Genomic DNA, 25617 nt, shown 5'->3' with positions numbered 1-25617 from the left:
CGGAAAAAAAAATGCAAAAACAGGATTAACTAGTAAAGATATGCTTGGAGAGATAGAAGACAGTAAGAAAAGTGTAAAACTGTCAAAGAGGGAAAAACTCAATGAAGGAAGCCGCGTCCCTGCATCTGCAAGATCCAAAGTGGACTACTTCTCTCATTTATGAAGCCACCATAACTCAAAGCCCACTTGTTGACAGTTAACAACAATATAAACGGGAGGGCTATAGCAGCCATGTTAGAAATGCAGCAGATCAGGAGAGGGATAGTCCAGAATGTCCAGTAGAGGGCAGCAGAACACAACTTTAATTTCAGACTGAATTGGAAGCTCTTTAGCAAATATAGGACTTCATCACATTGAGGCAAGGAAGTGTCTGGCAGAAAACAGCTATGTCTTTGTTTTGTAATGAAACTGATGTTTTCTCTACCTTCATCACACTGCTAAATGTCTCAGTTTTCTTTCTGTATTCTTTCACCAGATGCCTTCACTCCGCAGACATTTGGCCCCGCCCACTATCCTCCCTGTTCATTTTTGGGGGGAAAACACCTCTCTTTGAAATCCCTACTAAAGTGAGATTCTAGGTGAGATCTGAGAAGTTCTGAGCATGTTCAATCTGTATGCATGGAGACATGGTATAATAATAATAATAATAATAATAATAATAATATCTAAAATGGGTCCCGACTGCATTTATTCTCCAGTTCAGATGCATCCAGAAAAGGATATGGATCTTGGGAAACTATAACTCCCAGGACTGCATAGTGTGGAGCTACGATATTTAAAGTGGGACCCAAGAGCATTCATTCCATAGTGTAAATGCATCAAGAGAAGGGTATGGATCTTGGGAAACTATAACTCCCAGGACTACACAGCATGGAGACATGGCATATAATAATAATAATAATAATTATTATTATTCTTTCTCTCCTGGCTTTCCCATGCAACACAAGGCATGGAGGGAAGGGAAGGAACCTAGAAAGACTATATTTTAAAAAGAAATTTTTCTGGCAAAGTAAAAACTCGGTGAGCAAAAAGTAATGCTTTCCCTAACAAGGGTACTTTTGGCTCCTCCCACAATTTCCTCTCCCACAAATTGGGGAAACATTTCATTTCAAACCTGAGAGCAACAAATGCCATCACATTAGAGAATTGGCCAAACATCCAGATCATTTCCAAAAATGCACTTCCCCACCACCACCTGAAACCTTTGAAAAGAATGCTGGCCCCCATGCTTAAAATATGCATCAAATACTCTATCTTACACTTGGAACCAAACTAATGTTATGAGAACAGCGGCTTCCCAGATTTTAAGTGTAGTACTCAGTGTTGCAACTGTACGCAACAAAGAACTAAAACAGAATGCTTTAGAGAACTTACTGTTTAAACTCTCAACCAATAAGAAATGTACCTGTATGCTTAATGCATGAAGTTTGTAAGTAAATCAACTATATTACTTCTAACAAAGACTATACTATTTTGGTCTCTTGAGAGCATGATTTAAAAGCAATATATTTTATGTGAGAGTAGATGTTTTTGGGAAAGTGAAATAACACTTCTAATCTATATATTTTGTGAATTGGCATATCTTTGTTCCTGACAGTTCAGAAAGATAACCAGGTATATCAGTCTAACAACTGGAAAACCTAATTTACCTTTCATGAATACTAGTGGATATTTTCCATTAAGGAGAAGATTCACTCAAATGAGTATTTAGCTCTTCTCAGGAAGATCGTATTTTACAAAAAAAAAAAAAAAAGTCATAATTATTCCAAATAGTGTGAATACCAATTAATCTCCAAAAGGGTCATGTTTCTAAAAGGCTATGGAGATTCCTGGTTTCCCAAAAGTTTACGATCTCTAACTAAAAGTTCTGCAATAATAATAATAATAATAATAAACCTTTATTTATACCCCGCTAACATTTCCCGAAGGACTCGGTGCGGCTTACAAGGGGTCGAGGCCTAACACATCAATAAAACAACAGCATAACAAATACAACAATAAATAAACTCATAAAACAAGCAATAAACATTAAAACAACAGCACTAAACATTAGACAATAACACCATGACACATTTAAAACTAAGGCCGGGCCAAATATAATGATTAAAAATTTTAAATGCTGAACATGACAGGTGAGATGGATAGGTTTTTGGAGATAGGTGCGGTGTGCAGACAATCTTAAATCTCTAGTAAAGTGCAATTGGGACATGATGCTAGGAGTTCCCTATTCTGGGAAGGCACACTGGAACAACCACGTCTTCAAGCTCTTCCTAAAGACTGCCAATGTTGGGGCTTGTCTGATATCCTTGGGGAGAGAGTTTCAGAGTCGGGGGTCCACCACGGAGAAGGCTCTGTCCCCACCAATCGCGCTTGCGACGCAGGTGGGATCGTGAGCAGGGCCTCTCCAGATGATCGGAAAGATCGTGTGGGTTCATAAACGGAGATGCGGTCACGCAGGTAGGATGGTCCCAAACCGTTTAGGGCTTTGTAGGTAAGCACCTGCACCTTGAATTGGGACCGGAAAATGAACGGCAGCCAATGGAGCTCCTTAAACAGGAGGATTGACCTCTCTCTGTAAGGAGCACCAGTTAACAACCTGGCCGCCGCCCATTGGACCAGTTGGAATTTCCGGGCCATTTTCAAGGGCAGCCCCACGTAGAGCACATTACAGTAGTCAAGGCAACTGTTTGTGACTACACATTAATCTTCATCACGATACTCCTCCCATGGAAAGGATAGAAACTGTAGTCCTGCCTGCCTGGGGAGAAATCAGGTTTTAGGGAGGCAGAATAAGCTATTCTGACTTGGGATATTTTCCAACTTGTCGCAGACTTAGGGACTCGATCTAGATCCCCGTTACTGCAATGTCATGACTGTACACTATACTTAGAATGTATTCTAAAATCCTTATTTGAATTACAAACTGCAAGTGAAAGGCAAAAGGTGCCTTTTGGGTAAGTTCTTTCCGAAGAGGCATGGACTTCCAAAAGGCGTCCCTATTTAGCATATCTCTTAATATGCAAAACAGAAACTGAAGTAACATTATATTGCAGTGATGAGTGAATAGAAGGCATCTGGATGTCAACATCATTTATGCATCTACTGTTCCTAAGCAAAATATAAAGAGATAGCCTACATGCAACCTGTTCAGTCTGATTATCTCTTGATGCAGACAGAGCAATTGTTTCCCAATGTCTGAACCTGCGGCACTGCAAGGCTTTTATTTACATGAGATATAGGAAAAGAAACTTAAGAGTTCTAATGGATTGTTGCTTGGGAATGCTGTTGCTGTGTACCTTCAAGTCATTTCAGACTTATGGTGATTCTAAAGTGACCAAATCATGGGATGTCCTTGGCAAGATTTTTCCAAGGGAGTTTGATTTTGCTTTCTTCTGAGGCTGACTGTGAGTTGCTTATGATCATCCAGTGGGTTTCCACATCTGAACAGGGATTCAAGTACTGTTCTCCAGAGTCACAGGGCACATCTACACTCGCCGCTTAAGTCAGTTTCAAACCAGTATTGAAGAAAGTGGTTTCGCTGTGCTGATGATTACGCAGGAAATCCTGGAAGCAGTTTGAAGCCCAGGTGGTAAGTACACAAACCACAGGGCACTGGTGCGCATTAAGAGATTTCTTTCATGTGTTTTTGTGGGAGTTTGTTGTCTAGCCACTCCAGTTTTAAGTTATGGTAGCTTTAAACTATCAGTGTAGATGGGGCCCTAGTCCAATGCACAAACCATTACTCCACACTGGCTCTGTTGCAGAATGTGAACCTAATAATAATAATGATGATGATGATGATGATGATGTCGCTATACCAGGTGACAGTCGCATTGAGGAAAAACAACAGAAAAAACTTAGCCACTATCAAGACCTCAAAATCAAACTGCAAAGGCTTTGGCACAAACCAGTACAGGTGGTCCCAGTGGTCATTGGGGCACTGGGTGCCGTGCCAAAAGATCTCAGCTGGCATTTGGAAACAATAAACATCGACAAAATCACGATCTGTCAACTGCAAAAGGCCACCTTACTTGGATCTGCGCGCATCATTCAAAAATACATCACACAGTCTTAGACACTTGGGAAGTGTTCGACTTGTGATTTTGTGATACAAAATCCAGTATATAGATCTCGTTTGCTGTGACATACTGTGCTTTTGTGTCAATAATAATAATAATGATATAACTTTATTTTTATACCCCACCTCCATCTCCTCAAAGGGACTCGGGGTGGCTTACAAAGGGACAAGCCCAGAGAACACAGAGTTAAAATACAGTGCAATAAAACAAAACAAAACCAAATCATATCGCAATAAGACATAACATCGTAAAAACATTACCATGGGAGCAATAAAAGTGTTGAGTTCAGAGGGCTCTGAATTTGTGCAAAATTCCTAGATAGAGCTACGGGAAAGTGCAAAAATTCAGTGGAAGGGATGGAAGAACAATGTCCTTGGGCTTTATAATGTCAGGATTGTAGAGCGTATATAGAGTTTTGGATAGTATAGAAGAATTAACACTCCTGTGGTTTGGGTTGCTGTGAGTCTTCTGGGCTGTATGGCCATATTCCAGAAGCATTCTCTCCTAACGTTTCGCCCACATCTATGGCAGGCATCCTCAGAGGTTGTAAACTAGGCACGTGGGGTTTATATATCTGTGGAATAATGTCCAGGGTGGGAGAAAGAACTCTTGTCTGCTTGAGACAAGTGTGAATGTTACAATTGGTCACCGTAATTAGCATTGAATGGCTTTGTAGCTTGGCTGCTTCCTGCCCAGGGGAATCCTTTGTTGGGAGGTGTTAGCTGGCCTTGATTGAGTCTTGTCTCCAATTTATCACATGTTTGTTTTGCTCTCTGTGCTGCTGTTCAGAAAATGTCACATTTTCTGTCCCGGCCAGAATTGGAATTTTGAAAAATGTGGCTTGTTGTGTTAACAAGGATGAGTGATGAAGCTTCAGTGGAGACACCCTTTCCCCCCATGATAATAACTCTTCCAGGAGTGAATTTCCCTTCTGAGGGGTAGATTTCTCTCACTTCCTGTCGTCTCGCCCCCGTTCTTAACTACGAGTCGTTTGCAGGTCAGATGTTTGTAACTCGGGGACTGCCTGTAAATGAAAGGTTTTCTTGAATTATGCTGTGTCCAGCATTTCCCTGTTATAACTTGTGTTTTTGCCTTTATTTATCTCTTATATGCGGGGATTGGTTCACCCTCTTGGTTTGCTTTGCTAGCAATACTGAATGACTAGTAGGCGGGGCTTCCCTCCTCCCCTCCCTTCCTCGCAACGTGGCGCGAGCCCTCCTCCTCCCTCCCTCCCTCCCTCCCTCCTTTGGGGGCGGAGCTACCGAGGCCCCTCCCACTGCTCCTGCCTCCGCCGCGGGAACAACCCGGAAGCGGGTGGCGCTGGAGCCCGAGCCCTTTCCTGCTCGCGCGCGCCAGAGACAGAGAGGGAGAGAGGCGCGAGCTGGGAAAGGAGCGTCTGCACGGACGGAACCGAACCGGAACCATGACTCACCAGACCGGCATCCACGGTAGGCCAGCGGGAAGGGAGGGCAAGCATTCCTCTCCCTTCTGGCAACCAGGGAGGGCCTCGGCCGCCCTCCCTTTGCAGGCACCCCTCGCATCTTCCTCAAAGATCCCCTCCACCCTCCCTGTGCAGCCCACCTTGCCTGCCTTCCCTCTTTCTCCTGGCCTTGCTTCCCACCCAGGCGCTTGGGCAGAGGAGGGTTAGAGGAGAATTAGGGGGTGGCACCCCGGTGAGTGAGCGAGAGGAGCAAGATCTAAGCGAGTGCTTGTGCAGGGAGGGAGAGGAGGGTGTTTGGGGGTGCAACCAGGCTGTTAAGGGAAGGAGAAAGCTTGGGGAGCAGCCAAGGCGGGGAGGGAGAGGGGGACCTTGGACAACAGCCATGATGTATGTGGAGGGAGAAGGGAGGAGAAAATGTGGGGGTGCAGCCAGGATCTGGGGGCGGGGTATCTATGATGTGTGATTGGGGAAAAAAGATTTTTCCATGTTGGAGGAGAGGGGAACATTTAGGGTGGCAACCATTATGGAGAAAATGTAAAGAGCAAGATGTCTGTGGAAGTAGAGGAGAAAATTGGGGTGTTTGGGAAGAGAAAAGAAAGGGGACAACCATTTTATTGGGGGGGGTGAAAGGAAATTTTGGGGTGTAAATAAATAAAGGGGACAACCATTTTGTGGGGGGAATACAAGGAAATGTGTGGGGAGGTATTCTTTAAAGATGGATCCTGTCAGTCGCCCTTGGAAGCTAAGAGGATATTTCCAGGTTTCAGGTGTATTGCACTTTGCACATAAAAGGCTGTTGCGTTGTGTGCCCTAAAGGGGAGAGAGAGAGAGATCAGGGTGAGGGCTCACCTGTCTCCCAAATGCTAGGTAAAACCTGAAATTCCAGGCCTCCTGAGAGGAGGGTCTGCTTTCTCAGGTACACACTCCATCAAACAACAAGGCGTTCCTTCTCCAGGCTGAAAAGGTTACCTGGAGTGGTGGTTGCCAAGTGGGAACAACTGTCATGCAGAGCCTGTTGTTCCTCTGGGCCTTCTGTATAGCATTCCCCATAAGTCACCTTTGCCATCAAGCTTTTCAGAGTCTGCAGCAGCCCTTGTTTCCTGGAGTGATCGGTTTTAGTGTTTTCTTTGGCTTGCCATCTTCATTCAGCCGGAAGCAGCGTCTTGTAAAGCCTGCAAAGGCAGCAACAGCCGTTGTTTGGGTTCACTGTCTGGCCCTGCCATGATCGCTTCCTGGGAGAGCATTGCATTTCCTTCTATGTCTTTGCTCAGCGAAAGGGTTTGAAATATGTCCTCCTTCCTCCCCTGTGCTGCTCCATTATCGCTTAACATGTTTAGCTCTGCAGTGTGAATCATAATTGCAGGAGCCATTTCTCTTTCTGCATAGCAGGCAGCTACTTCGTTCTTACATCTGCCTGCCTCCTTTTGCCTTTAGCCGTCTCCAGGCACTTTCACAAAATATGATTCGGAACATAAATTGTATCAGATCTATGCTAAGATTTGGGTGAAAACCAGAAGCTAAAAGGGAAGGGCAATTTGAGCAGGAAAGCTATCTGGATGTGACAGTTCAATAGTACTGTGTGTATATGAGATAGGGTAGGGGAATGAGATTGATCATATCAATAATACCTGTGACACATACAAATACTTTAATGCTTTTGCTTATCCTGTTTTTAATTCTTTACTTTGGATTTTTAGAGGATGTAAAGCCGCAGATTGGGACCTGAGGCCTAATGCAAACCTGGCCTCATATCAGTTTTAATTCTCCAAACAGTACCTTTTCCAGCAGAAAAGAGAGATTTAATGTCAGTTGTACTGAACGCATATAGAATCTGTATTGAAATCTTTGCATACTGTAATGAACTGAATGAGATTCATGGCAGAGTAGTGAAGATACAGTCTGAAATAACAGAATGACACTGAGTAATAAGCAATGTGGTTGGAAGCCAAGAAAGTACCTCAAGAGCAACAGGCAGGTCATCTTTTAGAATACATCTAGTTAAACTCTCCCTTTTACCAAGAAACTCATATTTTTGAGATGATGAACATGTCTAACAAGAATGTTTCCAACACTTGTGTTAAAATGGGTGGAAAAGTGATTTGTAAAAATAGTACAGCTACATAATCTCAAAAATACTTTTGAGCGCAGTACTGCAGTACTATGAGGTTCTTCCTCAAATTGAAACAAAACATTTGCATTTTGCTGTTAGGAACTACTGGATACTGGTAGCTTTCAAGCTATGTTACAAGAGATATACTGTCTGTAGTGATTGTTTAGGCCTTAAGGATTAATTTCACCTACTTTAAGTAAGTCATCTTTAGCTAAAGCAGATTTGGTTGCCAAGTTAAGTTTATCCCTTTAAGGACCAGTCATAAGACATAGATTAAAAGTGTGTACATACTTACGTTGGAATCACTTCTACGTGCCAGACGACATGCAGCTACATCCAGTGGAATGGAATACACGTGACCTTTACATTATCATTTGACTCATCTGTCTTCCAAGGAGTTTAAGTATATAGGGGTTTCCCTTGGTATTTTATCTTGAAAGCAACACTGTGGAGTAAGGTAGACTGAGAGATGGTGACTAGCCCAAAGTGAGCTTCAGTACTGAGTGAGGATTTGAGTGTTTCCCTCTAGTTCTTTGTTGTTAACCACAGTCAAGTTGGCTTTAACTTACGGCAACACTTCAAGTCCCCCTGTCATCAACTACCCTGTTCATGTCTTGCAGATGCAGAGCCTTGGCTTCTTTGATAGAGTCCATCCATTTGGAAGGTGGTCTTCCTCTTTCACTGCTGTTTTCTATCTTAACAAGCATTATTGTCTTTTCTAGTGACTCCTGTCTTACCAAGGTGTATCCAAAATACAACGATCTCATTCAATCAGCTTTGTTTTCTAGTGAGAGTTCTTGCTCTAATGCCCATTTATTTGTCTTTTTAGTCATCCACGGTGTCCACAGGACTCTCTTCCAGCACCTTATCTCAAACTGCTTCCTATTCACTTCCTTCATTGTCCGGCTTTCACAATCATACATAGTAATTAATGGGAAATAGAATGACACAAACCATCCTGATTTTAATGTTCAATGATATAGCTGTACTCTAGTCCTAGTCCAGTACAAGTTGTGTGATGGATACTTGTGTCATTCTTTAAATGCCCATGTACATCTGTCAATAACCTTTGATCAATAATATTAAAACGAGGGTTATAGATACTGTCCAGTTGTCTAGCTCTTGCCTTTTTCTATAGCTAGTTTATCTTTGTAACATCCAAGTGAAAGAGGAAAGAACCAAGGCATATATTATAGAGGTGTTGTAACTTCCTTGATGATTATGAACTGCAGCTATTTTTTACTGTGCCATCTATTTTGAACTTAGCAGTTTGCAATCTACTATTTGGATTCGCAGAATGGGATTTCACAGTCTTGGTGCAACTTGTAGATGTCAGGTGCATTGAAACTCCACTCTGAAATATGAGAGAACCTTTATCTAAAACAGTGATTCCCAACCTGTGGTCTGTGGACCACCAGTGCACCCCAAGAATGAAAATATGGTCTGAGTCCTCACCATTACTACACTGTTGCCTCGAAACTACACAACGAGAGCTACTGGTCTCGAAAACCCTCTTATAGTGTCAGGGCAACAGGGATGTTGGGAGGGGAGAGGTTGACTACCCATGAAAGATTACTACTACCACACCAACTCTAGATTATTAACTATGGTTTTTTGTGGGTGAGCAGATGGCGACTACTGGATGGCATATGTTTTGTTCCTGAAATTAAAGCTGATGTGGTCTTTCCAATGTAATTTTCTGAATTGGCACCCCAAATAACCAAACCGAATCTAAAGTTGACCAAAAATTCATAACCATTTTGGAATTAATGTTGGAGAACAGAATTATTGAAGTTCTGCTGTGGGAAGTGGAGATTATTGCTTGCTTTCCCAAATCTAACACAATGGTGTTGATTGGATTACAAGTTACAATTTAATAGTTCTGTTAAAAACTCTAGTGTTAACGGATTTTATAAAGAGACCCTGATTGAGTTATACCCTTGCATTTTCTTTAGCTATCTGAATACTGGATCCTTTGCTTAGATAACTTTGATTTTTTTTGATATATGCAAACTGATATACAGTATGAGAAAATACCTATATCTTGAAATCTCTCTTGGATATAAGGAAATAATAAAAATAATAATAGAAGCTCATGCTGCTGGGATTCCCTGGAAGGAGGGTTACCATGGCAAGAGTTCATTTGAGGTTTTGGCCATTGTAAACAAGCTGGCTGTGTCTGTATGAGTCTTCTCTCCCCACCCCTCCACTCCAATATGCTTTAACTACCCTGAAATCTCCGCTGAGGTTTTAAATATGTTATAAATTATGTAACAAAATCAATATTAATGTGTAGAACCTGGAGATGCAAAAGACTTCCTCGACCAGCATTTCTTTTCTATCCCTGATGATGCAAACTCTTCAGTTCAGTTTCCATTTCAGTTGCAGTGCATGGATGTATTCCCCCAGCTGTCTTCAGGAGTTGCTTGCACAAAATAATAGATCTTGACATTCCTGAATACTTCCTACTGTTAAACACCTTGGTGATATTCTTTTGGCAAAACCCTCCAGTTTATGGTCACTTAGTGGCATGACTTGGCAATAAAGCTGGTTGGATCCTGACCTCTGCTCTATAAAGAGTTTTTCATCAAGAAACAAACATGGGAAATTAGTTTTCTGACTAAGCAAAATGTTTGGAAGGTTGCTAATGCTGTCAGACAAGAAGTACTAGCTATATTTTGGTCACAACCCTTTCCTTTAAAAACATATTCCTGAGGTATTTATATTAAGACTTATATACTGCAGTTGTAACTACCAACAGGTATGCTAGCTTAGAGCAGGGACAGGACTTGCTTGGCCCTTTAGATGTTAATAAACAGCATCTCCCAGCAACTCTAACCAGAACAGTGAGGAATGCTGAGAGTTGCAGTTTAATGACATCTGGGGTCCATTCATACTTTGCTTTCATGGCTCAATTCTAAGACATCCTGGAGTTTGTAGTTGGAGAATCAGAATAGGAGTTCTGTGGCTGAGAATTCTGAAGCCTCTCCCTCTTAGCTTCAAAACTAATATCATTAATTAAAGTCATTATCACTTGCTGGAGGGCAGCCTCCAAAAATAATTGAACTCATACAACATAGTTCTTAGTTCATCTTTTGTTTGCAAGTTCTGCACAGTTACATCAATGTGGTGGTTTTCTTCTCCCACCCTAGACTTGTGGGAGTTTTCTTATAATACTTTGTCATTTTCTCCCAGGTTTAAATTACTCCGAGGGATTCTCATTATCATTGACAGGGATTAGCACTCCACCTTTTTGAACCACTTCTTTTCTATAGTTAGTATATGTATTCATGTAGGAATGATGGCAGTTTGCCACATTGTGAATTTCCCATACTGTGCAAGTCTTTGCAACTGCATTATGTTGCGAGATAGTGATTAGTTGAAGCCAACCCAGTGAACTACATCCCTGAGTTAATGTACGGAAACCTGCGCCAACTAAATGAAATATAATTGAATTCAGTTGCTAGTCCTAAAAAAGTATTGACTTCATGAAACTTACTTTCTTATGGCTTTACATTGAGGGCTCCTCAGTAGGTGAACAACACATTTGTTTTGTTGGCATGAGGAGACAATCTGACAGCTGAAGACCAGCAAAACCCCCTCTTCTGTTGAGCAAGACAGGTTTCTGTATAGGATGAAGAACAGCCAGGGCCCCTGAGAAAGGCATGAACAAAAGTGGCTAGCTCAAACTTTTTCTCAGATGCAGTGTGTAGCTACTATCAAGGTCTGCTTGGAAGAGGTGCATCCAAGAATGCTGTTTAAGTGAGAAGCTGGAGCTGGAAACCTTCAGTGTTCGAATCAAAGCAGTAGCTCTTGGAAACTGTCACTCTGAAATCAATGGAAGTCTTGCTGTATCACTGCTTGATACCTTCAATTATGGTTCCTGTTAACCATGTTGCATCCCAATTCAAGCTGAAAGAAGATGTGGGTCATACATTATTATTATTATTATTATTATTATTATATTTTTATTTATGCCTCTGTTTCCTGTGATAGTGTTTTAGTATCTGGGTCTCAACCTTGGAATGTTCCAGACACTTGTTCTTCATCCCTTGTCCTTTCAGCATTCCTGACCTCCTGGTAACTGGGTTGGCTTTTTTTAACTTTCAGGATGTCCACCCCTGACTTTGATCAACAGGGCTCTACAATTCCAGGATAGTACTTAAACATCAGAGCAAGACAGTAACATAAATGTTGACTTATCAAGCTCCTATTAATTCGGTGGGTCCACTCTAGATGGGACTTGTCATTGGTTTAAGGGCACAATCATGGTTACAAACAAATTCTGGTTAGTTATACAAACCAATGTTGTGTTACACAGTAATGTTTACCCCTTGGTTGTCTGGAAACAAGTGAGGAGGAAATGTGCCAACCAGAAGCTTTTCTGGGCTCTTTCCATGTTGTGGATGTAGTGCTAAGACATTACATGAAAACCAGCCTGTCAGTGTGAATATTTTTCTAAATATAATCTGCTTTCTAAATCTCAGGAATAGCTTGTTCTGATTCCAGTAAAAGCTGCTGGCTTCTTATGTCTTTTTCTGTAGTTGTGCTTCCATATTCAATGACAGTGTGCAGTTTTACCATGATGGGAATAGTAGTTTCTTTGGCAATATTTGTAGTGCTAAATGTTTACCATACTTGGATGAAGACCCCTTTGAGAGTTCCCTTCATGTATGTCCTCTGCTATGCTAGTAGACTCCTTTTCCAGTGAGGAATCCTAAGCAAATTCATGATTCCATATCAGCAGGAGGAATTATGAGCACTAATCCTATAAATCTGATCCCCCAAGATATGGAAAATGGGGCAGGTAGGACTTGGAGGATTGTGAGGATAAAGTAAGGTAGTGCAACACTGCCCTCGTCCTCCCTGTAGTTGTTAACCATGCAACAGCAACAAACAAATGTGATGTTAGGCCATGACTTAGACCTGGTTTTCAGGGTAGCTAGCCGCCTGTTCAGAAAGCCATTCAATGCACCAGGCTTCCAGAAGAGGCAATTCACATTTTTTGTGCCCCAAAAGGGGCAGTTGGAACTTCGGAGGCCACTGTGGCTGCACTTTGCCCACCCCAAAGTTAGACAGTGAGCATGCTGCTTCCATCTGAAGGTTTCACAGAGGCTTCACTCTTTCGAGGAGTTAGTGTAGCATAATGGGCTGCCCCAGGGAAAAACAAAATATTAATAGGGAAAATGTGAGTTTTTTCCCCATGGAAACATGATTTGAAAATGAGTTATTCATATATCACAACTCATTCACACCAGCACCCATGAGTGTGATCTCATTGAAAGCTAATGTCCTTCTGCCTGTTCTTCTGGGAAATATTACTGTTTTCTTGCTATAATTATAACCCCACCAGAAGTTCTCCTGTGATGACTTTGCAAAGTCTGTCGGTGAGCAAAGATTATGTTAGAAATTATTTCTCAGTGGAGCATAGGATACAATTATGGAACCTGGATTGGGCATGAGGACTAGCTCACCCAGAGACAGCTCCGATATACATACTTCACATGCAGTGAGGTTTAGGAGGAGGTTGTGACCCAAGGTTTACACAATACATTTGTATGTGAATATGTCTGGCAATATACTTCTGCTGTTTATCTTTTGCATTTGGTTCTTTGTGCTTGGTACAGTTCATATACAGAATACTTGTATGAAAGTTACAGTAAATTCCTTCTACGGTGGTGGGAAGTTGGAACTTCTCATAGTTCCAAAGTGGAACAATGTGTCCATAGTCCCCCCTCGGGGGTTGAGAAGGGCGGGATAAAAGTGCGAGAAATAAATAAATAGTGCATAGAACATATATTTCAATCTCTTGATGAATGACCTTGTAAAGCAGTGTTGGGGGCCCTATGGCCAGCAAAGATTTTGATCTTCATAGAATCATCAAGTTTGGAAGGGATCTCAAGGACGATCCAGTCCAATTTCCCGCAACCCCCATTAGCATGGCAAATTTTGAGGAATTGTGAGAGTGATATTCCTAAACTTATAGAAAGCCAAAGATTCTTTTTATCTGAGGTTTCACAATTTTGAAACACATCCCTCTATTAAATTCAGTTATAGTTATAAATTCAGAACTGTAGAAAATTCTCTGGTAGGTCTATGAAATTGAAAAAGATAGTGCTCCGTGTGAGATATATTGTTGTTGCTCATCTGGTATATTGTTTTGCTTTTTCTCTGTTATTCTTTATTCTTGCAACATTTTCTTTCCACAAACATAAATGCTCTGTTTGTTTTATATTACATTGTTAGTAGAAAGGAGCATAATGGATTGATATACTGGCCAGATGGTACAGCACATATAAGAAAAGAGCTCCTACCACAGGATTGAGATAATCTGTAGGGCTTTCATTGTGAATGTGCCCAATGGGAAATCCATCTCACAAAAGTGCTTTTAATCCAATGATCAGATGACCCAATTGAATAAAATAAATGAGAAAGTATTGCCTGGAAAGAGTTCACCTACATCCCATAATTTCGAGGTACACATGATATAAACAGCATTGTGTTTACAATAGTCAAAGATCCAAATCCTTTCATGAACTCACATCTCCTGGATTATCATATGGATTCAACACAATATTGTATAGGCAAATGTATACAAATCGATCCTAAGACTGCCTTTTCCTTTAAAAAATAGTGTAGAGCTATTTCTAGTAACAAGCAGTAGCATCAATGTCATTGGGAGAGATGGATGTGACGATATGTCATCACCTCAGGGACATTGTAACAACACTAAGGTGGCAGCCAGTTCTCTATACAGTATCCCTGTGAGGAATGTTAAGTCATTATATCCCATTCCAGAGGTATTTTCAGCCTCACTTACAATGCGCCTGTGCCCTCTAAGTGCTCCTAGTGCCTATTGCCTTCTGATCACACATTCCTTTAGTGGTTGATTCGCTTCATACCCATCAACTCAAAAGAGTAAGAGAGGATTCTGTGTGGATGTGTCTCCAGAGTAATTGGCTGCAGGAGTGGCAGCACAACATACAACAACTTGCACAACTATTTTGACATGAATGTTGTATCCCAACAGGAACCTGGTGATATATATCACACACACAAATAATAAATATGGCATGAATCAATCATTTTCTCTACTGAGTCTACAGATCAGGCAACTGATACCCCAAATCTCTTCTAAAATCTCTTATAATTTAATATGATACAGTTTTTCCTGGACTGTGCTACTTGCAGTAGGGAAATTACAAGTTCAAATGGCAACCATATAAAATTGTCCCAGTGTCAGAAAAGGAAGGAGGATTATTGGAATATTTTCAATTCATCTAATACAGTTGGCCCTCTGTATTCACAGATTCTGTATCCATGGGTTCAACAATCCACAACTTGAAAATACATTTAAGCACATCAAAAAAGGAAACCTTGATTTTGCTGTTGTACATAAGGAAACCTGAGCATCCATGGATTTTGGTATTTATTAGCAGAGGGGAGGGGGCTGTCCTGAAACCAAACTCCAGCAGATATCAAGGACCCACTTTATCAACAGCCCAGCTCTGGTCTTGCAAACTCCGTCTTCCTTGATAGAATCAGTCCATCTGTAACACAGTCTTCTTCTCTTCATACTGTCTTCTGTTTTACCAAACATTAGTGTCTTCTCCAATGAAATTTAGTATTGTCCTTGATAAATAACTTTTCCTGCCTAACATATCGTGTTAGATTTGACATATGTATGAATAATATATTAGGAGCACTAAATGTTACATTTTTTGGTACAGTGACAATATGTGCAGGCAAGACACAGTTACCTGTGTGTGGTTTGCTTCTTTATTACCTACTTAATTTGAACAGCAAAGGCGACCTCTCAATCTGGTGTGGGTTTGTTTGTTTTTCTTTCACAAGTGTGTTACATAGATGCCATTGTTCTAAGAAAGAAAATGATGGACAGTAGCTCCAACACGAACAAAAGAGTTTCACTTGATATAGAGCTGTAATTTTGTGGACGTCTGAATAATTAAGGCCCTGTGAAGCTGAGCATTTCAAGGGAACAAAACAGAGGAAGCTCCTTGGAAAAAAATGTGCTTAAAAACCTTTTAGTGTAATAAGAGGACTGTTTGGTTCAATCCCAGGGGCCTTGGGCTCATGATACCTGATCCAACTCTCCCCAGTCATTGCTTGGCTCTTGGGAATTTTGGGCGGGTGAATGACTAGCAGCGATGAGATTGTTTTACAGGCCTGGAGTTCACAGGGTAATATATACAGTGGCATGGCTCCCTCACTGCTTGTGGAGCCATGCCATTCTTACTGGATTTCAGATTGGAGGGGTCTGCCTTGTGAGTAACTCCTCTGATTTCTTAACAGAGGATCTCTGGAAGTAGTAATAGCTGTTCCGATGATTCAGCGATCATTTGGGGATTTTTTTTAAAAAAATGAAGTGAATAAGATACATCTAAGTCAAGTGTGATGAATTAATTAAACTACTTTTAAGTTCTCTCAGATTTAAATACCATGTTTGAAATACACCGCAGCATTGGCACCCCAGTGTCAGCATATTAAATGTTTTGAAGCTTTGTGAATAAATGAATAAATTAGATAAACCTCCAGCATCTTTCCCTCCACACTCACTGAAGCTGAAACAGGTGTACAGATGTGATACAGAGACATGATAAATGGAAGGAAAAAAGAATTGAGAATCAGTTAGAATCAATGTTAAATGGCTGCATGCTTGTTTTTTGCCTGGCTTACACTTACATTTGCTCAACTCTTTATGTTTCACTTGCAAATTGACAATGCCTTCTTCCCCATTCTTACCCTTTTTTGGCCACAACAATGAGTTTACTGATCTTTCTTAATCACTTTCCCTATTACGTCCAAAAGGACACCAAGTTTTAGGGTACTCATGTATTCTATTGTCCTAAGTATTACATTTCTTATGTGAAGCCTAATGGGGATTGGGTGAAGCTGCCCCCCCCCCCCAAAGATTCAGGACACTTCATGCTGCTACAAAAGATATATATTATGGATTGATACTTTCGTTGTTACCCTGGACAATACTGATAATAGTAGAGGAGAGATGGCAATACAACAAATGGAATAGTTCAGAAAAGCAGGAGAGTCATAGCCAAATCAATGGCAGATGAGGTCAAGAAGGCCTTATATGGTAAACCTGTGAGACTAGGACCTTTGAATATAATACTGAATGTAGTATCTACTTCCTCAAACCCAGTGAATGGGAAGTGAAAACAGGTACTTGAAGTCACTTCAACATAAAGATTGTGGCCAGAGAATGAAAGATTGATAGCCATAGGCTCAGGTTTCCTGTCAGGAGGACAGAGTGGCTTGGCATATTCAGGAGGGCATCCATTTCAGGGCTCATGTATTATTGATCCAGAAGCAGTGATATGCCGCTGGGAGACAAGGGGACTGAGAATGGGGCTAAGCCCAAACTGGCATACCAGACCAAAAGTAGTATGAATACAGTTGCGGACTCTGACTCCACAGTCTTGAAGCAGGTTTGAAAGAACCTCAAGGAACGATGCCATCTTCTTCTCTGCTCAGACATTACAAAATGTGAGATAGTGATGATGATGGTGATAAGAAGTGCACCTCTGAATCCCTAATTTAAATTATGACTCACATTTTGAAATGAATGACTTTCCTGAATGAGCATATATACCAATTGGTTACTAGACCAATTGAAAACATACTGATTTGTAATGACACAGTACATTTATACAGCCTAGCTTAATCCAAACCATTGTTCATTTAGTTCACATGGCAGATTTATGTCTCCATAGGCACAAGACTTCAGTGTTTGCTCTCTGAAGGTTGACAGAAATATTAAGCAAAACCGTATATTGAAAGTTAGGTTTGCTCTTGTCTTTGCAAAAATTATGGTGATTTTTTTGTGGAAAGAAGCAAAGAACTTCAGTCTTCATTTCTGCCATGATTTCTCTGTTTCAAATAGGTATCCACATACTTTGAAATATGTCCACCACTAGGAGGGATAGTAGCTTGTATTTTATAAAGCAAAAGAAGGAAAGTGAAAATTGTCAGGAAGCTCAATTCTGTACCTAATGCTAAGTTATTATTCTTCCAGTGTTTTGCATGTTATCTGTTTAGGGACCAGTTTCCTTCCTTGTCATTGATTTGTTGATTGTTTTTGCAAAACAGAACCCACACCACTGTTTCTTTCTCTCTTCTTTCTCACACATAAGGGAATTACTATACAGTAGTCTTGCTTATCCAACATAAATGGGCCGGCAGAACGTTGGATAAGTGAAAATGTTGGACAATAAAGAGGGATTAAGGAAAAGCCTATTAACCATCAAATTATATTGTGATTTTACAAAATAAGCACCAAAGCATCATGTTTTACAACAAATCGACAGAAAAAGCAGATTGATACGGTAATGTTATGTAGTAATTTCTGTATTTACAAATTTAATGCCAAAACATCACAATGTATTGAAACATCAGTGGATCCAGATGGGAGGCAGACTGTATTGGATAACACAGAATGTTGGATGAGCGAAGTTGAATAAGCGAGACTCTACTATATTTTACATACCACCAGGAGTGAATATTTTATATTAACTTGGTCTGAGAGAACACCTAATCCCGTGGCAAGGGAATTGGATATTTCTTGATAGTGTTAAAATGCCAAAGACACAGAAGGAAGGAGATTCTCTGTGATATACTGGGTAAAAATTCCAAGGATGTTTGTACATGAAAACAGCTTTGAAACTGCTGAGAACAGACAGGAAGAACAGACAGGAAGAACAAGTCATTTGCAGTTCTGCAGATAATTTGTCTTTTTTGATGCCATGGGTGCTTCTTAGATTTTAAGCCCTGGTCTGTGTCTAGCGGAAATGGAATGCATCATGATGGAGTGCATACACTATATTTTTGTTGTGTGCTTTCAAGTAATTTTCAACTTATGGTGACCCCAAGATGGCGCTATCTTGGAGTTTGCTTGGCAAGTTTGGTTTGCCCAAGATAACTCAGTACTCTCCAGATTTAAATCTTGGTCTCCATAGTTTTAGTCCAATGCTAAACCACTACACTAGGCTGGTTCTCCAAAATACATTTCCTTGCTATTAATATGTTAAAGCAGTGAAGCACAGTCAGGGGCCCCATGGGAGGTGATGTGGCCTGCAAGGCTTCCTTAACGCCGGCAGTGGCATGGCTTGCAAGGCCTCCTTGCCACCACTGTGTGTTTTTCCTGTTTGGCAGAAACAGGTTGGACTAGGTGGCCCCTGAGGTTGCTCTTATTGCTGTTGTTTTTGTTGCAAAGGCTAGATATCTATCTGTTGGGGGTGCTTTGTTTGTGCTTCTACTGTATGGCAGAAACAGGTTGAACTGGGTGGTCCCTGGGATACTGTTGTTGTCATGATGATGATGATGATGATGATGATTATTATTATTATTATTGCAAAGGCTGGGTGGCCATCAGTTTGGAGTGCTTTGATTGGTGCTTTTCCTGCAAGGCAGAAACAGGTTGGACTGGGTGGTCCCTGCGGTTGCTCTATTTTCTTCTTCTTCTTCTTATTATTATTATTTTACTGACACAAAGACACAGTATATCACAGCAAACGAGATCTATATGCTGGATTTCATATCACAAAATCACAAGTCGAACACTTCCCAAGTGTCTAGGACTGTGTGATGTATTTTCAAATGATGCGTGGAGATCCAAGTGAGGTGGCCTTTTGCAGTTGACAGATCATGATTTTGTCAATGTTTATTGTTTCCAAATGCCGGCTGAGATCTTTTGACATGGCACCCAGTGTGCCGATTATTGTTGTTGTTGTTGTTATTATTATTATTATTTCAAAGACTGGATGCCCCCTGGGGTCTTCCACTGAAATACTTTTAGGTTTATGTTGGTTAAAATTGTTCTTCATTTTAAATAGTGTATTGTTCTTTCTTCTTTCTTTCTTTCTTTCTTTACACTACAAACAAAATATGTGCAGTGTGCATAGAAATTTGTTCATTTTTTTTTCAATTAGTTCACAGAAATATTCTCCATCCATCTGTCAAATTTTAAAATGCTGTATGGCCCCTGTGTTCAAAAGTTTCTTGGGGCTCCACGAGAAACTCTTTCTTCAAAAAGGGCCCTGTGCCTTTAAAAGTTTGAGAACCTCTGAGTTAAAGAATTCAGATTCTTTCAATGATGAGGTGTGATTTGAAAACCAATGCCAAATAGAGCGTGCATAGCCATAGCTTTAAGCTACTAGTCTGGGATTGGTAGCAGGCGAGTGCTAATGTGTTAAATGTCACCAAGTGAACTTCAATTTAGGGCAACCCCATGGATGAGAGCCCTCCAAGTCACCCTGTCATCTACAGCACTGTTCAGGTCCTCCAGACCCAGAGCTGGAACTTCCTTGATTACATCCTTTAGTTTGGAATGTGGTCTTCCTATCCTCTACCTTACTAGGCCTTAATGCCTTTTCTAGCAATTCATGTTTTCTCATTATATGTCCAAAGTACAGTCTAGTCATCTGAGCTTCTAGGGAAAGTTCAGGCTTGATTTTCTCTAGAACCAGTTTATTAGTCTTTTTTAGCAGCCTATGGCATCTGTAGAAGTCTTCTCCAGCACCACATTGATTTTCTTCCTATCAGTTTTTACACTGTCCAGCTTTCACAATCATACATGGAAATGAAAATACAATGACACAGACAATCCTAACTTTAATATTCAGTTATATTGCTCTACACTTCAGGATTTTGTCTAGATCTTCATAGGTGCCCTTCCAAGTCCTAGTCATTTTCTGATTTCTCGATTGCAGCCTCCATTCTGATTAATGATTGAGTCAAAATCTTGAATTATTTCAATGTCTTCATTGTCTGCTTCAAAGTTATGTAAATTATTTTGTTTCCTTAATGTTCATCTGTAATCCTGCTTTTGCACTTTCTTCAGCAATCGCTCCAGGTCTGTGCTATTTTCTGCTAATGGAATGGAGTTATCTGCATGTCTTACACCTCCTTCCTCTGAGTTTTCCTCCAAGTCGAATCCTGCTTAATGTATGACATATTCAGCCTGTATGTTAAAACAGATGGAGTGACAGAATGCAGCCTTGCTTGACCCCCTTACTAACTGGAAATGTCCTAACTTGGTCAAGACACTGGTCAGGCAAGGCTATGGACTCAACTTGCAAAGTTGATATTTTGATGGGGCTTTGCAGGTTCTGGCTCAGCCTACTAGACACAGTCTCTATTTGTGCTTGCAATCCACTTCCCATCTTCTTCAACAACCTCTGCCTTGAACAGATGGCTCGGGATATAGTGAATCTCTCTCTCTGTCGAGGAACAAGTGGGGAAAGAACTCTTGCCACCCCTTTTCTTAGCAACACCTCAGTACAAGTGCAAAGGATGTATGACAAGAAGCAGTGGTTCTTGCACAAATGTTTTGATAAAGTAAAGTGGAGGCTTTCAGCTATTTATTAACTTCTTCAAACAATCAACCAAGTGAGGGCTTGAGAGAGGGGACATGGACTGCCCAGCATCAAGTCTGCTGCCAGAATGAGGAGGCCACCCCTGAAAGAGATGAGGAATGGATCCCTGGGTGCTTGTACTTCAGTAGGACTCTCACCTCCCATGTTTCACCTGTAATCTGCAAGTGTAAATGTGGTTTTAGTTCACGATGCAAAGGCATAAAGAGGGGTAATGTAACTCTTGTCATTGCAGTGTAATGATTTAAAACTTGTTGGTCAACCTTCTTCAAGCTAGTGCCCTCCAGATATGTTGGGCAGCAACTCCCATGGCCGGGCTGGCTAGAGATCATGGATGTTGCTGTGAAGCCCACCTGAAAGGCATCAAATTGGGAAAAACTGCTGCAGAAGAAAGCCAGAGAGAAGCTCAGATACTTGATACTTGGAGGATGGGCAGGGTTTTTATGTAAGTTGTGGTTTTTGATGTTTTGCAAAACTTCCTGCCCCTCCTTATAAATTTCCTGTTCCTTGTTCATTTGCTCCTCATTTGACATTTTGCTCTCACCCTTATCCTCTTCTGAACCAGTTCCTAGCAGCATTTTAAACTGGTGGCAGATGAAGGACTTGGCTGTAGAGTTAAGATGCAGAGACAAGTGTATATTTTATTATAAGAGACAAATCTGGGCCTCAGTGTTTCCATTTTCCTGCTTAGTTAGAAGGACAGCAGATACGATCCTTGGTATCTATCTATCTATCTGATGGCATCTTTGTACCCAAATTGAAGTGTGTGTTTTGCCCTTTGAGATAAACAGGGACCAAATTGGAACAGATACGGCTTCTGCTGGTGGCTGGAATTGATGAACCCCAGCGCTGCTGAGTGATTGCTCTGGGAACCTTTCAAAGCTGTTGTTTGCTAATGAGTGAAATTGCAGTGGTCTCCTTTTGTAAATGAGCTAAATTGGCTATTGGTGGAGCATTCACTCTCCACCTTTACAGATGGCATTGTGTGTTAAGCCTTTCCTTCAAAGGTTCTCTGTTACTAAGTCTGATTAAACTCTCCAGATTACAAAGGATGCTTGTAATGAGCACTGCCAGCACAATATTGGGAAGCTCAGATCTTGTAAGAGGCAAATAATTAATCCCTGTTAAACCCACACTTGGTATTTTGCAGAGAGGACACTGTCTTTCTTGCAGAGTCCACACAGCCACAAAGCATACTAGGGAGAAATGAATTTCCTGACTGTTGCAAATATAGCTGCAGATGTTCGTTTGAACAATTGGGTGTAGGACCAACATTTTACATTTCTGATTATAGTGGTGTTGAGAAATAGGGGCCACTTTTACTGCACAGAAAATGTTCTACATTGTTAAACTGCTGAAGGATCCTATCAGAAGTCAAATCTTTGGAAAATCAGTAAGAGAAGCAGCTGTGTGAGTGAGCGCCCAGAGCATGCATGAGGCATGAGATGGATGAGGCTTGGCTCAAAAGGTGAAATTCCCTTTCTTCGTAGAATTTTTTTAATTTATTTTGGGGATCTACACATTCCAGGGCCATTGGACAGCATGCATATAGTGAAGTATTCATTCAGGTTACACATACATATACATTAAATTCAAAGGCATTGCCAAGTTAGTTATTTTCAACATAACATCAAAGAGTCCCGAGACTCCTTTCAGACTACTAGATTTAGTTTAACATGTATTATTTATTTATTTACCTTACTTATATCTCGCCTTTCTGCACCCTGGGGGAGGGACTCAAGGCGGCTTACAATCGCACCTCCATGGTGCCTTAAAACATACTACATCACTTAAAACATAAGTTAAACATTAAAACATAATAAGCATAATAAAAATACATTTCAATGAATCACGACATCCATTTGCACAGATTTGATTGTAATCCATAACAGTTTACACAGAAGCAAATCTCTGTTTCCAAGGCACTGGTGGATGCTATGTGTCTATGCTAGTGCTTCACTATTATGTGCAAGATTGGCAAGCTCATTTCTTCTGGGAGGGAGACACCTATTTAGTGCAGTTTTTTTTATTCTCGCAATGACTTGCCAGATGGTAAATCTACCAACAAGAGATCCAAGGGCAATAAAATGGGAGTATATAGCCACCATGACTAGTAGTAACTAGTAGCCCATCCTTTGGGATCTTATCCAGGCCCATTTTAAGCCCATCCTAGATGTGTGACGCCTGTGTAAGGACTGTGTAAGTGGAGAATGTGTGCTTATATAGTATGTACAATTGAATGGAAGGCCATACAGTGTTTTCTTTAAAAACACCTATACAGATATTTTAAAAATCTACATCCGCCAAAAGAATGTATTTGGATTTCTTTTCTGCCTTTTTTGCTAGACATATAAAAGTCAACCATGTTAAACGTCTTTTTAATTTACTGTTTAATGAATGGTATAATGTGTTTTAATGATTTTTAATGTTTTTAATGTATGTTGAACTGTTTTACATGTTGAAGGCATAGTACGGTGCTTGTGTGAGGCCGCCCTGAGTCCCCCTTCGGAGGGAGAAGGGCAGGGTAGAAATGCATGAAATAAATAAGTAAGTAAAGTTTTTAAGATCAGCCTGATATGGAGTGCTTCTTGGCTCTGGATCTGTGATATTGGGAAGCAATGGGCATTAGACCTGCATATGTTTGTATATTTCTGTTTTGGCTGCTGCCATAGTTGGAAGTATTCAAGCTGAGTACGCTGTGAACCTGGGTGATCAAATATGGGCAAACATTTTCAATAATCCCATGATCCCACAATTGAATTTTTGAAAACAGCTCCACAAGCAACTGACAGGTGCTACACTTTTCTGTCAGCTGTGACAGAGTTAACAGGATCCGATTCCCTCAACTGATCTTGAAACATGGCTCAACAAGCCTGGTAAACAATACAGGGAAGTGATGCAGAAATACACCATGATTTGGAAATGATCAGTCAGCCACAAGAACACATGCTGACCAATATTCCACTTCACTAGGATTCGCAACCCCAATATAGATCCTGGTTAAGATACAAACTTATTTGAATTACAACTCCCAAGTATTGCATAGCCACTGGGAAACAGACTTCAAAAAAGTAATTTTTCCAAGCTCTGGTATGAATAGTCGGTGGCGCAGTTGTAACTGAAAATAATGGAGGTAAAATTAATTCGGGAAAGCAACAAGAACAGCCAGAATTGATTTTCTGATTTCTAAGTCAATGTCAGTGGGGCCCGGTATGACAGTGACATTAGGTCAGTCAATATCACCATTAATTCAGAAGCCAGACTGCACAGATCTGGAAATCAGATGCTATTCAGAAGCATCTTGTGTATATTTAATAAGCATTAATATATATATATATATTACCATAGATTTATTCTATTTAGGCATTGAAATGAATGGTGCCTATATGCCGGTAACCCCTTCCTGCTCATTCAGCTATTGCTGTCAAGTGTCCTCATAGTGAAATGAATGCTGTCTTGCAACTGCAGTTCCCACTTGCTGGTTATTTACATTGTTTCAGACCTAAGTTGTTCAAATCCTTCCTGATATACATCAAGGGAACTTTTATTTTTGTTTTTAACATGGCACCAGCAGGTTTTCACATGGCAGCATCTGCCCACCTCTTTGAGGTCTCAGATGGTTGCCATTCTTTCAGGTTCATAGCAGATTATCCTTGGAGGGTTAAAGTAGGACAGGCAGAGGGCGAATGCCAGAGAAGTTCCAGTTCCGATTCCTCTAAATGTCTGTCTGTTCCTTTGCTCGGTGGTGCTCAGCGGGCTTCTGGGGGGAGGTCACATGCTTCGGGATTGAGAAGCAAAACAGAGTCATCATGGCCTGAGCAAAAACAGAGTTGCTTCTGCTCATCATCACTACCACCCTTTTCTGCTGTCCATTCCCCTGCTTTGTATATACTTCAGGATACGCTGTATATTTAATAACCTGTCACCTGAGCCCACCCGGCCTTTGCAGGCCAAAGTATCTTCTAAATTTGGGATATTATGTTCACCCAAGCCAAGTATCAAGTTCACTGGATCACATGTGCTTCCAGCCGGTATTTAACTCTGAAACTTCTGTGTGAGGCCATACTTCACCATACAGTCTCTATCAGGAGAAGCAAAGTCTTCTGTTTTGAAAAAGATTTTATTGTTCCCACTATCAGTTTCTTTTCTTTTTACTTCCTTTTCTCATTGTGTTGAAGAGTGGAATACCATTTGGGTTGCCTATTCAGATCCTGATCAACATGTTTTTGATCCTTTTAGCCACTACGGAATTGAAGGACTTTTTTGCCAAGGCTCGGAATGGTTCGATCCGCCTCATCAAGATAGTCATCAAAGATGGTAAGTTTATGTTAATTTGCTTTCTTTCCACCAGCTTGTTTCTTTGCTCTACGTTTCATCAAATTTAATTGGATTTTAACTTAGGCATAGAAGAAATACTGGAGAAAATTTATGATGAAGGCTATTGAAATGAGGGGTGTCATATGGAAGCAACACAACTGTAACTTCAAAAGATCAAGGGTATTGTTTTGGTTTCATGTCTATGTCCTCTGCCAAACTGTAGGATACATTATGAAGTTCTTTGTGTTTTAAACATTTGTCCTT

General features: G+C 40.7%; 1 protein-coding gene across 1 annotated transcript in view; it reads left to right on the top strand.

The window, feature by feature from the left end:
• Positions 1–5354: 5354 nt before the first annotated feature.
• Positions 5355–25617, top strand: part of TWF2 (twinfilin actin binding protein 2) — an 89123-nt gene continuing 68860 nt past the window's right edge. The window contains exons 1-2 of the mRNA XM_060765853.2: positions 5355–5527; positions 25276–25353. Of these exons, the coding sequence (XP_060621836.2) occupies positions 5503–5527; positions 25276–25353 (103 nt within the window). The 5' untranslated portion in view covers positions 5355–5502. The remainder of the gene's footprint in view (positions 5528–25275; positions 25354–25617) is intronic.

This window comes from Anolis sagrei, chromosome 2 (genome assembly GCF_037176765.1).
Source record: "Anolis sagrei isolate rAnoSag1 chromosome 2, rAnoSag1.mat, whole genome shotgun sequence".
In the NCBI taxonomy this organism is placed as follows: domain Eukaryota; kingdom Metazoa; phylum Chordata; class Lepidosauria; order Squamata; family Dactyloidae; genus Anolis; species Anolis sagrei.
This window is presented reverse-complemented; position numbering and strand designations above follow the sequence as displayed.